The sequence below is a fragment of the Leptodactylus fuscus genome, chromosome 4 (assembly GCF_031893055.1).
Source record: "Leptodactylus fuscus isolate aLepFus1 chromosome 4, aLepFus1.hap2, whole genome shotgun sequence".
Classification (NCBI taxonomy): Eukaryota; Metazoa; Chordata; class Amphibia; order Anura; family Leptodactylidae; genus Leptodactylus; species Leptodactylus fuscus.
The window spans coordinates 199,770,246-199,787,407 of record NC_134268.1 but is presented as its reverse complement, the minus strand read 5'-3'; the positions used below and the strand labels follow the sequence as shown (position 1 = coordinate 199,787,407).

The window sequence follows — 17,162 nt, the reverse complement described above, 5'->3', positions numbered from 1 at the left end:
CGTTGCATTTTACGAGATAAAAGTAGCAAGACACCCATCTTTGACCGCGCGATGACGTTTCTAGACAACTCTCGACTTAGGCCTCCCGTGCAGGACCATAGCGCTTCTGCCGTCCACACTACTGATCGCGGCTCCGTATAGATCCCCTACACTTATCGGTGATGCGAATGCGGACACCTATAGGACGCGCGTCATAATTTGCAGACCCCTCGGACATGTGTATGGGGCCACAGAAACGTATCCACAACTGTGGCCCTTGTATTGCTATATTAAAAAGAACTGGAGCCAATATCCTAGGAAATAGGCAAAAAACAGGCCACATTCTAGTGCAAATTTATTTTACATCATGCAATAAACATAGAAAGAAGCAATACACTACAAGGCTATATGTATAGTCTATGCACATAGGTGTCAGCAGCAATTAATCCTATTAGCAATGCAAGCTATGCATAAACATGGATAAAATAAGAAAATATATCGTATTTACATTGCAATAATGACAATCTAATCATGTATTGCAAGCCATTCAATCCCTTAATAAGCCCCATTGACACGGCCAGAGGAGGAGGCGGCGGCGGCGGCCAGGCCTCAGCTGTCAAGCCTGGATGTACACAAACAATCCCACAAGGTGAGCACAGCTCGTTCTCGGGCTCCCCCAGGCGGCCTGTCACCGCCACTGCAAGCTCTTTTCCCAACAACACTGAGAGCAGGCCCAGCCCAAAGACAGGAACCCACACAACAAAATGGCGGACCGCGGCCCCGTCACGTGACCCCTTTGTGCCTTTCGGCTCCAAATTCACCCCGATAAAGCGGTCAGACGCCACAAGTAAAGGCACGTAGGCTATATAGAGGAGTCAGGTGAACGAGCCCCGGTGCTAGCTGGACGTAACACACCGGGAATACGGGATCTGCGCCACCCTCCCCCCCCCCCCTTAAGCGGCCGTGAGGAGAAAATGGCGGCCATTTTGTGCAAGCTTGCGCAGAGCCGATACCGGGGGAATAGCAGTAAAGAAAATGAGAATTATTACCGACTCCTCTTCCTTCTCCATGCCCGTGGGCATTTGGGGCACGGCCCGGTTGATGGAGGCATATTCGTGCAGGTCCGGGAGATCCTCACAGCGGAAGACGGGTAACGGTTTGGACGCATCCAGCGCCCGAGCCCGGAACGATAATTTGCTCATTTTCTGTCTACCACAACAAAGCCATGCGACCGACGAGCGGGGAAATCCTCCCGTGCCGCGCTGCTCTCATGGGGGTCTCCGTGCTCCGCCGCTGCCTTCCCACCAGCCGCCGTGATCAAAATGGCGCCTTTCCCGGTGCTCCGGGTTGTCCGTAGCTCGGTTCGGGGTGTTATTTTGTGGGGTTCTGTGCGCTCCGGTGTCTCTCTTTCTCCCTCCCTCTTCAATACGCCATGGCCAACATGGCGGACATTAAAACTCCGCTGTCTGCTCCCCCAGCCAACCCGAGCTGCGCAGCCATTCCCAGAGTGCATAGCGCGCCTGCGCGTCCGCCGGGCCCGGGCCAGCCGCAGAGGGCGGGAGCGCGCACAGGGGAGACCGGGGGCGCGCACATGAGGCGGCCATGGCGGGCGGGCGGGCGCGCGCCTCATACTGTAATACTGACAGAAGTGATGTCCTGTCCTGTGTCATCTCCTCACCTGTCACACACACACTGCAGCCCCATGTACACAGCTTATAAAACATTCACTATACAATAATAAAGAAACCTCTGATACTTCATTTCACTTTCTCACCAGTTTCAGGATTCCTGCTTGCTGTCAGTGAATAACAACAATTAAGGGTTATGTTTACACATAGGAATTTGGCGCTGCTTTTTTGAGGCAGTTTTCACCTCAAAATCTGTGCCAAATTCCAAAATGGTAGACAGAGATCAAAGATAGATCCTGTCAGATTCAGAACCGGTCACACAAGGCTCTTTCGCTTCAGAAAGCCGAAACTCTGGCATTGGTCGACAAATAATAAATAGGAGACCAAGTTAGTCTCTTTGTCATTGGTATCTGCATGAGGACCTGAGGGACGGGGAGCTCACCCGCTAAAAATTTCAGTCACTCGCGGACACCAAAGACAATAATGGCATCCGTCGGGTTTCTACTGGTTTTATACGGAAATTTGCGAATAGGAAAGTCCTCCATGCCGGACTTTTCTCATAGAATGAATCTGCGACAGAATTGGAGACTCCAATGCAGATGTGGATCTAGCTCGAGACTATAGTTCGCCTCAATTCCTCTTCATTTTTGGCAATGTGAATGGCCCTTAGTCTAAGGGCTAGTTCACATGTAGTTACTTGGTCTGGATTTTGACGCAAAATCTGCGTCAAAATCCGGGTCAAAAAACCACCTCCCATTGAATTCAATGGAGCTGGTCAGTTCCTTCTTGCGGAAAAAAGAAGCGACCTGTCCTATCTTGACGCAGATTCCATGGCGCATGCGTCAAGACAATCCCTCCGGACTAGGCCTATTCATTTGGGCCTAATCCAGAGCGGGAAGCCGTGACAGTCGCATTTTGGTCCATATTCTGACGCGGCTTCCAATGTCAAAATCCAGACCAAATAACTACGTGTGAACTAGCCCTAAGGACCCTTGTTTTTTGGCCGCTATGGAAACCTGCTACATTACAGTACGGGCCCATTCACATGGAGTAAACGCGCGTGTATTTTGGCAAAATACACATGTAAAAAATACACGTGTAAAAATAAGACTCCCATTGACTTTAATGACATTTTTTTACACGTGTAAAAAAAAACATCAAAATACACGTAAAATGTCATTGAAGTCAGTGGGAGTCATGTTTTTACACGTGTATTTTTTTTACACGTGTATTTTGCCAAAATACACACACGTTTACTCCATGTGAACGTGCCCTACTAAAGTTTTGTTTAAAGGGGGTTGTCCAGGAAAAAGTTTTCTTCTCTGGAGGACAGGGAAGGTAAAAAAACAAAATACACAGACTCTCAACATACTCCCCTGTTCCCAGTGCTCCAATGTCCCAAGCCTTGTTCTGCTGGAAGTCTCCACCGCATGTTACCACTCAGGCCAATTGGTGGCCTAAGGAAAGGACATGGGACGTCACAGCGACATCTCCGTTCCACTACTTAGGCCGCTGATTGTCCTCAGTGGTTGTGGGCAGTGGGGATTTCTGATAAAACAACACCAGCATTGGAACGGTTCCACATGTTGTGGACGGTTTCTGTAGCCCAGACACTGATCCATAAAAACCACAGATGTGTGCATGAAGACACAGAAATGAATGGACCCATATACTATCTCTAATTACAGATCCATAATTGCAAATAATATACTGTACGGTCTTGCATGGAACATTCACATGGACAAGGTGCAAAACAGCCATGAAACACATCCATTTTACTTTAGAAGGTTCACATTTTTACGGATCCCTCATACATTGCAGTGTAAAGAGGAATCCGCGAATACAGACGAAAACAGAGCATGATCTAGTTTTGGACAGTCCGTTACAACAGACCACCAAAATATCGACATGTAGGTTTTTTTCTGTCCGCTTGAAAAGTCGGACATCTTTACAAGCGGACAGTGAAGGAAGGGCATGGAGTGCAAAAGAACGCACCCGATCGCCATTTAAATGAATGACAAGTGTCACGGATACAGCTAGTGTCCGCTCCTAATGTCCGTGCAAGATTTTGAACGGACACTAGGAGCGGACACTACCTGTCGGACACTGACGGTAGTGTGAACGCCCCCTTATCTATTCTTACCTTCCCATGTTGGGATCTGATTCTGTTTTGGGCTAAGTAGAATCAAAAGAAACCCAGATACCAACCAATAAGGCCTGGTTCACATTTGCGTTTGAGCTATTCCATTCTCCTATCCACATGAAATAAGTGGAGAGAAAAGTCCTGCAAATAGGACTTTTCTCTCTGCATTTTTTATGCAGAAACCGCATGGAACCAATTATAGTCTATGGGGTCCACGGGTTTCCTTAGGTAACTGCTTTTTTATGCAGATAGGTTTCCATTTCGGGGGGGGGGGGGGGGGTCCCCAAACGCAGATGTGAACCGGGCCTTAGCTGCACAGTGATGTGTCCATGTACCTTCTGTATCTCACAGTTTGGGGGACTTGTCATTCAGGTCTCTAGAAAGCTAGGTACCAATCACTGTCACAGTAAACGGCAGGTGGTGGTGGGGGGGGGGGTTAGTATATCATTACATTAGCACACTGCAGTTTCAAAACATCAGATTTTTTGTAATGAGATGTTAGATGTATGTTGTGCAAAGTGCAAGTGTAGTGAATGGGAATTAAAGAGGTCCTATCCTTACACCGTAAGTTTTCAACACGAGCCAGGTTAAAGGGGTTGTCCCACGACAGACACTTATCCCTTATCCACGACACAGGTGATACACTTCTGATGTTGTTGTATGAAGGATTAATGTGGTGTCTCTGCTCACTATATTCAAGCTCTGACATGTGAACATCGATTCCAAAAAGTGCAATATAATGTATGTTTTTGCTCACAATATATCTATAGCGGAAATGCAAAAAATGTAGTTTATGGTTACCTGTCCTCAAGGCATCATGCACACAACAGTGTGCAATTTCTAGCCTGCAAAAAACAGCAGTTTTTGCAATCCTTGTGTCTTCAGCATAATAGCCGTATGCCCGCAGTGTTTGCGGCACGGACAATACTGAGCAAAATAGGCCATACTCTGAAGTTTGTGTACAGACTCGCAACCTACACACAGACTGGTGTAAAACATAATCGTATGCATGGGCCCATTAAAGTGAATGGGTCAATGTTCTATCCAGAAAAAAAACAAAACAATAGCACAGGCTTGTGTGTATGGGCCATTATGAGGCATAACTGTTTCTTTTCAAGAGACTGCCCTCTGAAGGTAACTCATAAAACTGCAGCAGACAAGTAGAAGGATATATAGGCAGCCAGGTCTGATCTATGGCGTGACTGGTTTCACATACAGTCCTATGAAAAAGTTTGGGCACCCCTATTAATCTTAATCATTTTTAGTTCTAAATATTTTGGTGTTTGCAACAGCCATTTCAGTTTGATATATCTAATAACTGATGGACACAGTAATATTTCAGGATTGAAATGAGGTTTATTGTACTAACAGAAAATGTGCAATATGCATTAAACCAAAATTTGACTGGTGCAAAAGTATGGGCACCTCAACAGAAAAGTGGCATTAATATTTAGTAGATCCTCCTTTTGCAAAGATAACAGCCTCTAGTCGCTTCCTGTAGCTTTAAATCAGTTCCTGGATGAAGGGATTTTGGACCATTCCTCTTTACAAAACAATTCAAGTTCAGTTAAGTTAGATGGTCGCCGAGCATGGACAACCCGCTTCAAAATCATCCCACAGATGTTCAATGATATTCAGGTCTGGGGACTGGGATGGCCATTCCAGAACATTGTAATTGTTCCTCTGCATGAATGCCTGAGTCGATTTGGAGCGGTGTTTTGGATCATTGCCTTGCGGAAATATCCATCCCCGGCGTAACTTCAACTTCATCACTGATTCTTGAACATTATTCTCAAGAATCTGCTGATACTGAGTGGAATCCATGCGACCCTCAACTTTAACAAGATTCCCGGTGCCGGCATTGGCCACACAGCCCCAAAGCATGATGGAACCTCCACCAAATTTTACAGTGGGTAGCAAGTGTTTTTCTTGGAATGCTGTTTTTTTTGGACGCCATGCATAACGCCTTTTTGTATGACCAAACAACTCAATCTTTGTTTCATCAGTCCACAGGACCTTCTTCCAAAATGAAGCCGACTTATCCAAATGTGCTTTTGCATACCTCAGGCGACTCTGTTTGTGGTGTGCTTGCAGAAACGGCTTCTTTCTCATCACTCTCCCATACAGCTTCTCCTTGTGCAAAGTGCGCTGTATTGCTGACAGCGACACCACAGTGACACCATCTGCAGCAAGATGATGCTGCAGCTCTTTGGAGGTGGTCTGTGGATTGTCCTTGACTGTTCTCACCATTCTTCTTCTCTGCCTTTCTGATATTTTTCTTGGCCTGCCACTTCTGGGCTTAACAAGAACTGTCCCTGTGGTCTTCCATTTCCTTACTATGTTCCTCACAGTGGAAACTGACAGGTTAAATCTCTGAGACAACTTTTTTTATCCTTCCCCTGAACAACTATGTTGAACAATCTTTGTTTTCAGATCATTTGAGAGCGGGCTGTCCATGCTCGGTGACCATCAAACTTAACTGAACTTGAATTGTTTTGTAAAGAGGAATGGTCCAAAATACCTTCATCCAGGATCCAGGAACTGATTAAAAGCTACAGGAAGCGACTAGAGGCTGTTATCTTTACAAAAGGAGGATCTACTAAATATTAATGTCACTTTTCTGTTGAGGTGCCCATACTTTTGCACTGGTGAAATTTTGGTTTATTGCATAGTGCACATTTTCTGTTAGTACAATAAACCTCATTTCAATCCTGAAATATTACTGTGTCCATCAGTTATTAGATATATCAAACTGAAATGGCTGCTGCAAACACCAAAATATTTAGAACTAAAAATTATTACAATTAATAGGGGTGCCCAAACTTTTTCATAGGACTGTATTTATATGAAATATATAAAAACCAAAATAATTTCCTTCTGGATGGGAAATTACACTCTCATATGTACATGGTCATAATAGTATCAAAACATTATAGTCCAAACAGTCAGGACAATAGGAATATGAAATAAAGTCACTCCGTATTTGTATACCACATGTATACTTCTAATATACTGCCGAAAACTGGTGCAAGTGAATAGGGGAGGAACCATCATGGAGGCCATCATTCCTCTCCAATGTATTTTGCGTCAGCCTGGGGACCAATTGATGTGTTTACTGTAGATCGGTGCTCAGACTGCCTAAAACTCACACAGGGTAAAGACCTAAATTATGTTAATGCCTATTGTGCAACGTACTATATTCCTATAGGTAAGAGTGATATTGTGAGAAGTCACTATGTTGCTTCACACACATTATATGGACTGTGTCAGGTCTTTCCTCCTCATGACAGGTGCTCAATCTCTTTGATCCCTTGACCAAGCTGAGCATGCATGTGTATGGGATAGGAGGAGAGTTGAATGAAATAGCCAACAACTACCGCAGGTGAATAGTTAACTTTTGGTGTCAAATTTGACATCCCCAGAATATAGATTTTCACTTATGATTTTTTCCATCAGATTTTGTCAGAAACGCTTTTAACTTGGCTGCAGTATTGGAGATTCACTTGTTCCAAGTATAGATCATCACTACAAGAACAAGCTCAATGAGGGTCTAGCACACCGAACTCCCACCGATCATCTGTTCTCAGTAGCTGTACGAGAATAGAGCAGGAAGCAGACAGTGCTGTTCTCTGTGTAGTGGCAAAACCAAGGTATTGCAGATCAGCAACACTTTGTTCAGACACTAAACAGAATAGTGCTGTCTGCTTCCTGCTCTGTTTTCTGTGTATTTGTGCTTATTGTTGCTCCGATTCACTCTCGCCTTGACTACTGTAACTCCTTACTAATCGGTCTTCCCCTCACTAAACTCTCCCCTCTACAATCTATTCTGAATGCAGCAGCCAGGCTCATCTATCAGTCTAGACGCTACAGCGATGCCTCTGGTCTGTGCCAGTCGCTACATTGGCTGCCTATTCATTATAGAATAAAATATAAAGTTATCACCCGCATCCACAAGGCTCTCCATAATGCCGCACCTCCCTACATTTCCTCCCTCATCTCTGTCTACCACCCAACCCGTGCTCTCCGTTCACTCAATGACCTAACACTTACATCCTCTATTATCAGAACCTCCCACACTCGTATACAAGACTTCTCCCGAGCTGCACCACTTCTCTGGAATGCTCTACCCCGGACAATCAGATTAACTCCCAATTTCTACAGCTTCAAGCACAAATTAAAGACCCATCTTTTCGGACAGGCCTATCACAATTCCTAATGTAATCCTTTCTGTACCACAATTAGAATCCCTAAAATGAACCCTCCTCTATTCCTGCCCCTCCATTACCCCACATGATATGATGCCGTTTCAGACTAACTTTATATGCCCAGGCACCATCTGCACGTTTAAGGACACAACTGGTGATGGCTCATATAGTTTTAAGTTTGTGTAATGACAGGAACCTCTATTAGAAAATTGTCTGACCATTGTATAAGCAATGCCACCTCTGATGTTTCCCCTACTATCTCTTATGTAACCTCCTCTACCTCATAGATTGTAAGCTCTTGCGAGCAGGGCCCTCAGTCCCATTGTGTGAAGTGACTATTTCTTTGTAATGTATTTTTTTTGCCTGTACTTGAACCCTACAAATTGTGCAGTGCTGCAGAATATGTTGGCGCTATATAAATAAAATGTATTATTATTATTATTTGTGGTGGTATTAGGTAACAAACCTTCACCGATTGATATTGATCACCTTATCCTTAGGAATGGTCATCAATATATTTAGCCTGGAAAATTCCTTTAAGTAGCTTAAATAGAAATTGCTTGATATATTACCTGCAGGGTATTAGAGTAGGCCACATTCACTCAATGCAATACAGACACTGCAGTCATGATGTACATCAGCACATAATGGCGGTCATATTTTGGCCACCTACCCTTTTCTCAATAAAAAGCAAAAGTGGCGAGGGTAGCAAAACATCTAGAAAAGTAAAAGGGTGTGAATGCTTCTTAAATGAAGCACAGTGCAGATAAAGACCACAAAGGCTCAATTTACTCAATAAAAAGGTGCAAGTAGCTTTATACTATGTACTATAAATGTACCCCAATGACAGTCTGTGCCTGCAGAACAACAATATGCACACTACCCTAAAACAGGGGCCTGTATTTTCCAACACAGATCAAGCACAGAAATGCAAAATGTTATACAGGTTATAAGTAGTATATGTCGGACATACATGCCAAGAAGGTTCCCAGGCACTTGTTTAGTATTCATGACCCCTTGAGAACCCATGCCCACATGTCGAAAAATTTTTACACCAAAATAGATGTGCTACACTGCAACCAGTGGTGTAACTAAAGTCTTGTTGCCCCCAGGGCAATCTTTTGTTCAGGACCCCCTACCTCATCCCCACAGCGAATTCTTGATAGTGATGGTTACAGGTGCTAAGGAGTTTAATCCACCTTAGTGTGGTTAGGGTGATCTGTGGGCCTCCTTGGCTTATGGGCCAGATGGAAACGAATTTCAAGCATTGGCATCAGTTATGGGCCCTCTAAGGCTCCTGGGCCCCAGTGCGACTGCACCCTTTGCACCCCTTCAAATTACACCCCTGACTGCAACTATAGATTTACCAAGTTTATGCCATTGACTACAATAGTAAATCTGGGCCAGTGTGCGCCATTAGCTTGATTCTATGCTCCATGGTATTCTGGTTTTAACTTGAGGTTACTGTGGCAGTAAGGTTGCCAACTTAGCTTTAGGCATCTGGACATCCTATATACTCTACTATCAAGTCCATGTATCAACCTCACCATATAGCAGTCCCCTTCCTGGAGAAGTTACAACTACCCCTCCTTAGTATAACAGGGACACCTTTTGTTGTTGCAGCCGACATCTAAGCATCTACGACTCCATGCACATGATCACTTCTGATGTAGGACCGAGTTTGCAGCGAGATGCAGTCAGATGTCACTCAGACTGTCATCAGAGTACATTCTGTGATGATGGGGGCTTCTGATCCCCTCTGTCCCGAGGTCATGGAGCTCTATAATTGTCCACGTCATCAGAACGGAATGGATTGAAGCCCCCATACATGTGAATGTATAACAATCTGCATTCGGCTCCACATCGGAAGCACTCTGTCATGTGCTTGGGTGTAAGAGTACTGGAAAACACTTCAGGAACCTAACACTTATGGCAGCACAGTTTCTTAGTTTTGCAGATACCCATCCCTCTCCTCCTTCAGTAGGATTCTACATATTCAACCATATCTGGATATAAGGCCCCACACAAACCTAACTTTGTGCCAGTCACTCCCCAAGGGCAGTATGTGACAGTGGGCATGCTGAACCTATAGCAAGAAACTGACCTGCTACGGGTTCCAAACCCACTGCATAAGACACTTTGTGATGTAGGTTCAGCAGCGTGTGGATAGGACTTCTACAAACATTGGTATTATACATTGTAGACATATTCCACAGAGTCATATATTGCCATAATATTATTTGACAAGCCTCCATCATCATACCCCACCCCAATAATCTGTGAAGGGTCAATGAAAGATTGTCAGCTTTGCCAACACAAACAAAGTTTGGTCTCTAGCTGAAATGCAAATGTAGAAAACTGAACCTACATTTTAGATACATGTGAAATTAATTTGTATTCTACTGACAGCTATTCCTCTTGAATCTCCAATATACATGCACACTCAAAGTATATATATCATGTACAGAGAGGGAAGAAAGTTGCTGTCAGACACCCCTTAAAGGGAACCTCTCAGGATGATTTGGGAAACTAAACCACCCACAGGTCCTTATAGACTAGGGTTCTAGTGTCCCAAATCAGCCTGTTATAAAGCCATTTGTGCCTACAAAAACCAATAGCAAAACCTTTACCCTTCCGAGCCGCTGTACTCTTTGTGCCCGCACAGTTCTTCAATGAAGCTCAGTGAAGTTGGGTTGTAGGTCCTTGGCTTGACTGAAGAACTGCACAGGAGTCGGAAGTGCCAGAGAAGAGTCCGATGAGACTTATCTATAGGCACCAAATCCACCTGACAGGTTCCCTTTAAGGACAAAAGTATTAGGCATGTTGAACTCCAACAGTAAAATCTTTCTACAACTCAGATCTGCTGTCGGGAGGTCGGCATGCATGATATATTTTTGGGTTCAGTTGAAGTCGTACATGACCAAAGGAAGAAAACAAACAAAAAAAAGTTAGTATATTTTAGATAAACTTCAAGGACAAAACTAAGTCAATGTGCATGCATACAAACATATTCAGTACCATCTATATGGGTTGGACAAACTAATGTAAAATGCTTTACTCACTGGACTCACCCTGACACACTTACCTTCACCGGTAAACCCCCTTTTTCCCCCCCGCCATCTTGTAACATATATCTCTTGAGATTGTGTGGTCCTAAAATAGGTTTATTGGTTTTAGCAGCATTATAGTTGGCACATCTCTGGTAGGGGCATCTGTGACCCAAGTTGATGGGTGTATTGAAATCTACTGGTTGCATGATCACATCTTGGTTGGTAAAGACTTGCAAAACATTTGCAGACAGAAAAAGGTGTTATCGAAGGACAAAGCTTGAAGCATGAAAATTAAACTGTAAACTTAACAATAAACTGTAGCTAAAAACACAAAACTACGATCCCTCAAATTACATGCAAGTGTATGGGCACCAGTATCAGTGAAAACCATGTGTGCACTGTACAAAGATGATATCCAGGGTGGTGCTGCAATAGTCACACCAGAGTCAAGCTTTGACTTTTGACCACAATGTTTTGCTGGTCATCACAGAGTCAGTAGACCTCAACATACACATCAACATAAGATGCACCCTACCTGGTGCACACCAGCAATCAACCCATCAACTTTTTGGAACGCTGTCAGGCCTCACTTATCAAACAGATTTTTTTTTACAATAGCATAAGTAATAAAGTTTATCAACAGGTGAAAAAATAAAGAGGGAGTGTTACTGGCAATGGCAGAGTGTGTCAGGAAGAGTTCAACTTGACTTTGTAAAAATAGAGGTATTATTTTGTCCAGCCCCTGTAGATGGTGATATGAAACCACACAAGGACTCCATAACCCTCCACTTGAGAGAAGGGAACATACAGCCCTATAGAAATGGCTGAACAATGCTTTGGGCCTACAAGTTCAAGCAAATAATTCACAACACATTTTTGTGTACACCAATGAGCCTCATATTTTTCTTGAGTAGGTCTCCTTCAAGTTAGTGGTGTATACCAGGGGCATAACTATAGGGGTGCCCATAGGCCCCTCTACAATAGAGAGTTATAGATTTTTGCATTGTGGCCCAGGAACTTCAAGTTACACCTCTAGTGCACACTGACTTAAGCCCGCCATACACTTTAGCTAGAACTTGGCCAACAGCTATCTCACCTGACACCCTTATACACATGTATGCTCAGACAAGTGGTGTTTGTGTAGTGAAGGGGGAAAAAGTGAATGTCAGTCTCCATTAGAGTAAAATATGCAGCCAGTTGAACTCCGACTTTCTGATCCTCACCTGGAAGAGTTGGGAGGCCCCCATACACATTAGAAGACACTGCTATAAAGAGATTCCACATAAATAGTAAAAGATGGAATTTCCTGCAATAAGCCATCAGTAAGGGATAGGTGTTGGCCCCAATCACAAGAATAGGTGGATAGGAGATGACGCCTTCAGGCCTTAACCACCTATGGCAACACTGGCATTCATGCATTGAGTCTGGTTTCCCATAACAGCACATGGATGGTTTGTCGTTTACCAGACGGACTACAGCGTGGAAGTGAATGTCAACCATCTGAACAAAGCCTACAACTCAAAAAAAAAATTTCTGTATACCAAGTTTATTTTGAACACAGAAATAGAAAAGTAAATACGGCAAAAGTTATATGTATGCTTCGTAAACTTTGTTCAACTCAACTTTACCATGAACATGCTCGACTGGGCATTGAAATAAAACATTTTAAAAATAAAAATAACATAAAAATTTGCATTTAATATTCGCTAGGCCAAAAATGTTCTTTTAATAAAAGAATATTCTAAGGGCTAGTTCTCACAGGGATTCCGCGTGTGCACATTCTGTCGCGGCGGGATGCCAGCGAAGTGCACTGGTTTCCCGTCGTAGCTTTCTGCTCCAGATTAGGCCCAAATGAATGGGCCTAGTCCGGAAGGTGCTGTCGCGGGGCGGACGCCACGGCTGAGTCAGCCTCGGAATCTGCCTGAAGAAAGGGCAGCTCGCTTCTTTTTTCCACGAGTGGGAACAAACTGCTAGTGGAAAAAACAGCACTAGCGGTCTGCATATACCTCTATTGTGAGGGGACGGATTTTGAGGCTCTCTTGCCCCGTGTGAACTAGCCCTTAAACTGTTCCCAAAACGATGGTCGTCCTTTGCTCGTTGAACATGTATGACCACTTTGTCCATCTGCACACAAGCAGCCTGAAGTACGAAGTCTGGTTCATATATCAGCCGCATATACCGCACTGCACCCTGTTCAGAGACCCAGACTCAAGCATAACTATAATACTATGAGTTTGTTTGTGGACAAAATGCATTCTGGGACAGATGTCCAATATACAGACCATATTTTCCAAACCATAAATGCTTATGTGCTAACAGTCAATATGGACTAAAATGTGCCTGCAAAATGATCATTCATGAAATGATTGTTCATGCGCTTTAATGTATATGGCCATCTCAAAGGACCAAAAATGTTAGAACGCTTAATCCCACTTTCTCCTGACATTTGGGGAGAGTTGGACAATGATATACAGTTTTTGCTAATATTTTTCTAAAGCTACACTCACATTTGCACTGCAGTCTCCGTTGCAATGTCCGCCTGTACTGAGCGGACGAAAAAACTATTTCATCCGCCGCTTTCAGTTTAAAAATGACAAATCACTGAAGTCAATGGGGTCCATCGATCTCCATATGTAACCCCAATTGCAGCGGCCTGTTGTCCTCCAATGGACCAAATGAACGGGAAGTGTGAACTTAGCGTAAAATGTATCTCATAGTGTCCACACGCCTTTAATGGCGGACTGTCCCTGCTTATTCAACTTACATCTATTCCTCCCAACTCCCCTATACACTCACACACTTGCCTCGACCGAGCGTATGTTTTACCAATGGGAAGAACAAAAGGCTCAAGCTTAGAAATTCAACACGCCCAATCCTTCTATTCCCAATATCATCTGTCGGGGTAGAATCAAAAGGTCCCAAACACTCTAAATAGTTCCAATAAAATCAACAGGTTCGGTTGATGTTTTTTTCTAATGTGTATGGAGGTTTAAAACAATTATGGGCTAAGGCCACAGGTAGCGGGCCGCAATGAAAAAGTGAGGCGAAAATGCATTGCGGTTTTTTTCCCACAGTGCTTCGAGGCTGAGGCCCCACGTTGCGGAAATGCAGCTTCTTTTGTTGCAGATTTTGTTGCAGTTTCTTCAGTGAAAGCCAGGAGTGGATTGAGCAGAAGAACTTCCTATATATTTACCATTCTGTAGCCATTCTTGGCTTTGTCTCAAAAAACCGCAGGAAAATCAACAAAAGAAGCTGCATTTCCGCAAGGTGGGGCCTTAGCCCTAACGTTTTCCTCTGGCGACTTTGTTTCAATTATACCTATATAGAAACAATGGTGGTTTGTGTAGATATAATTGACATGCTGCGATTTCCAAAATTGGAAATCGCAGCATTTCTGCTGTGCGTATTTTTCAGGATTCGCTAGGTGGTTTTTGTCAGACCCCAAGGCTTACGCTTTACAATTGAATAAAAAGTAACACATAGCAGTGAGAATACTGTATATTATTATGGAGATAGACAGATAGATTACTAGATAATTCCGCTTACATTGGTGACCATGTAATTGCCTTTTTTTTTCGCGTTAATGATTTTCAATTTCCGAGTCATTATTGAAAAAAACGATGCAATCTAATTTACCAAAAGCTCCAAAACAGCCATGTTTTCCAGTCCTCCGCATGTCTTAAATTAATCTGAGGATTACACCGGGCAAAGAACTCTCACATTGAGGATTCCAATTAAATGAACAGCCATTTTGTCAGCAGAGGGAGGAGGGGGGGGGAGTTACAAAACAAAAAGTCTTGTATTCTTTTGTGCACTTTATTATATCATTTTATGCTTTTAGATTTCACTTTCTATACCTTTACATAGTCCTTGAATAAAGGGAACCGACATCCCCTACATGTTATAACTAACCATTACACATCAAGAGGGAATTGGCTACTTTGTGCCCAGCCTAAGAAATCTAGAACTTTTTTGTTATAAACTCCCAAAGCTGATGGCTCGCCTGTTGAGTGGGGGGAGGGGTCATCAGACACGTAACCCGTGTATCTTTTCAAGAAAGCCAAACAAAAAAAACACTTTTTTTTTTTCTCTCCCTTTTGCTAGATCTTTCCATCGACATGCAACTTTTTCAAAAGGGACTTCACACCTAAGTTCCAGGCCAGCGCTATATTTTTATTCATCTACTATAGTCATACCTAGAACCGTAGAATAATAAATGTAAAGTTACAGATTAGAACCCGATTTGGCCCGGACTGACAAAAGCCGTCTACAAAATGGACCAGACGGTTCTTGTTGTTCTAGCATTGTCTGGGCAGAAATGCTGATTCGATCAGATTCTACGTTAGAAGCGACAGACAAAAAAAAACAACAATTAATAGAATTTTTTTGCGGACGCGTTCAACATGGTGACTAGCCAGACACAATGACATATCTATAGCACATAATGTACACAGATCAGATCAAGCCTTGCCCCACCTCTCTACCCTTTCTCTTAGTGTAACTGACATATAAAATTGGTTAAGAGCACCACAGCGCCACCAACACAGATCAATGTATAAAAAAAAAAAAAAAAAAAAAAAACTCCCACCGTGTGCAAAGAAAAAAAAAAAAGACAAAAAAAAAAAAAAAAAAAAAAAGGGACATTAAAATCCTACAATATATTACTAATTGTCTCGGCTCAATAACAATCGGGCCTAGAGGGGAGTATATATCCATATATCATCCTCCTCCAGTGTCATTCTACACCCAGTCATCGCCATAGAGGGAGTTGATCTTCACAAATAAGAACAGCCACCATTTAGTACCAGCCATAACTTAGAATATAATAAACCTCTTGTGTCACTGTCTCCTCCTTCCTTCCACTTTGCATTAAACAAACGATTCAGATCATTTAACGCTATGTACATACACCAGATGTGCCCAGCACTGAATTAATCTGTTGATATAGTCCTTATAAAATAAACTCCTATATACAATACAGATCTCTAGAAATAGTGAAGGTTTTATTGTACTGTAGCACGGAGGAGGCTGCTAAACGCATAGCAGAATATTCTAATATTGAGGCAGGGGATATTTATAGACATTCATGTCATATTTCTACGTAAGGGATAAACCGATATAAAAATATATATAATATTATGATAAAATAAAGATACGTTGCAAAACAACAATAGTCGTAGATTGTATACAATAATAGGCTGCAGGCTACAAACACAATGTAACAATCTGCATTGTGGGAGTTACAAAAAGTATTACAGTAAAATAATAATATCATATTCCTCCGAGGTCCACCCACTTTTACTAACAGTTTGGAGAGAACTTGAATTAAAATTCACCATGGACTCACCTCTTCGCCGGGCGCCGATAAGCCATAGAGAGGAATTATTAAAACAATATAAGAAGAGGAGGATGACCTGGGTTGTATCAAACAATTTCCAAGCAGCAGCAGCAGATGGCTTTGCAAACCTCTCGAAATGGCAAGGCAGGGTAGAAGTCCTACTTAGTTCCATGATGTCTGATTACACAGAGGTTTTCTTCCTCAATCTTCAAGCTTTGTAAGAAGAAGAAAAAAAAAAAAAAAGCCAAAGAAGATTATAGAAGCAGAGGCATAACCACAAGACTCTGGGGTTAACAACTTTGCAATGGCAAATAGGCGGATTGTGATTGGATGGGAGGGCAGTGTCCCTCCAGTCTGCACTATCCTCCCCCCTCCCCTTCTGCAGCCTGGAAAAAAGGCAGTGTGCCATTTTAAACTCCTATCATACAAACACAAACCTGCTTTTATGTGAAAGCCAAACTATGGCACCTACTGTGCACACAACCTTTGTTCACCATATGGTCTGACCCATTGGATTGATCTGTTTACATAAAACCTGAATCAATCACACCTCCACAATTTAATCAGATTGCAGTGATGTCATGGAGGAAGGGGGGGGACAAGTTGTTACAATGTAACAATATCTGCTACATTCTCCAGGCGTTATTTGTTATTGTTACCCGACACAGCAGGGAAGGCATCTGAGGCTTACCTTACCCCCTCATCTCTAACACCAACCTGCTCCTGGGGGTAAAAAATAAGGACAGGGTTAGTTTTCACTTACTGGCAAGATTACACCATGCTGCCCACAAACAAAATGGCCATGGTGGTGAGTGGTGA

General features: G+C 43.0%; 1 protein-coding gene across 3 annotated transcripts in view; it reads right to left on the bottom strand.

Moving 5' to 3' along the window:
• Nucleotides 1–16,801, bottom strand: part of EPC1 (enhancer of polycomb 1) — a 48,802-nt gene extending 32,001 nt beyond the window's left edge. Inside the window, exons 1-2 of one of the 3 annotated variants that reach the window (XM_075271566.1) lie at nt 16,781–16,801; nt 16,353–16,556 (exon numbers count right to left, since the gene is read on the bottom strand). Coding sequence is in view for 1 of the 3 variants with exons in the window: in XM_075271564.1 (XP_075127665.1) it covers nt 1,029–1,181 (153 nt within the window). In the remaining 2 variants the exon portion in view is untranslated. Of the gene's footprint in view, nt 1–1,028; nt 1,494–16,352; nt 16,686–16,780 lie in introns of those variants that run through there. The other 2 variants (XM_075271565.1, XM_075271564.1) reach the window with 2 other exon arrangements.
• Between the last annotated feature and the right edge of the window lie 361 nt (nt 16,802–17,162).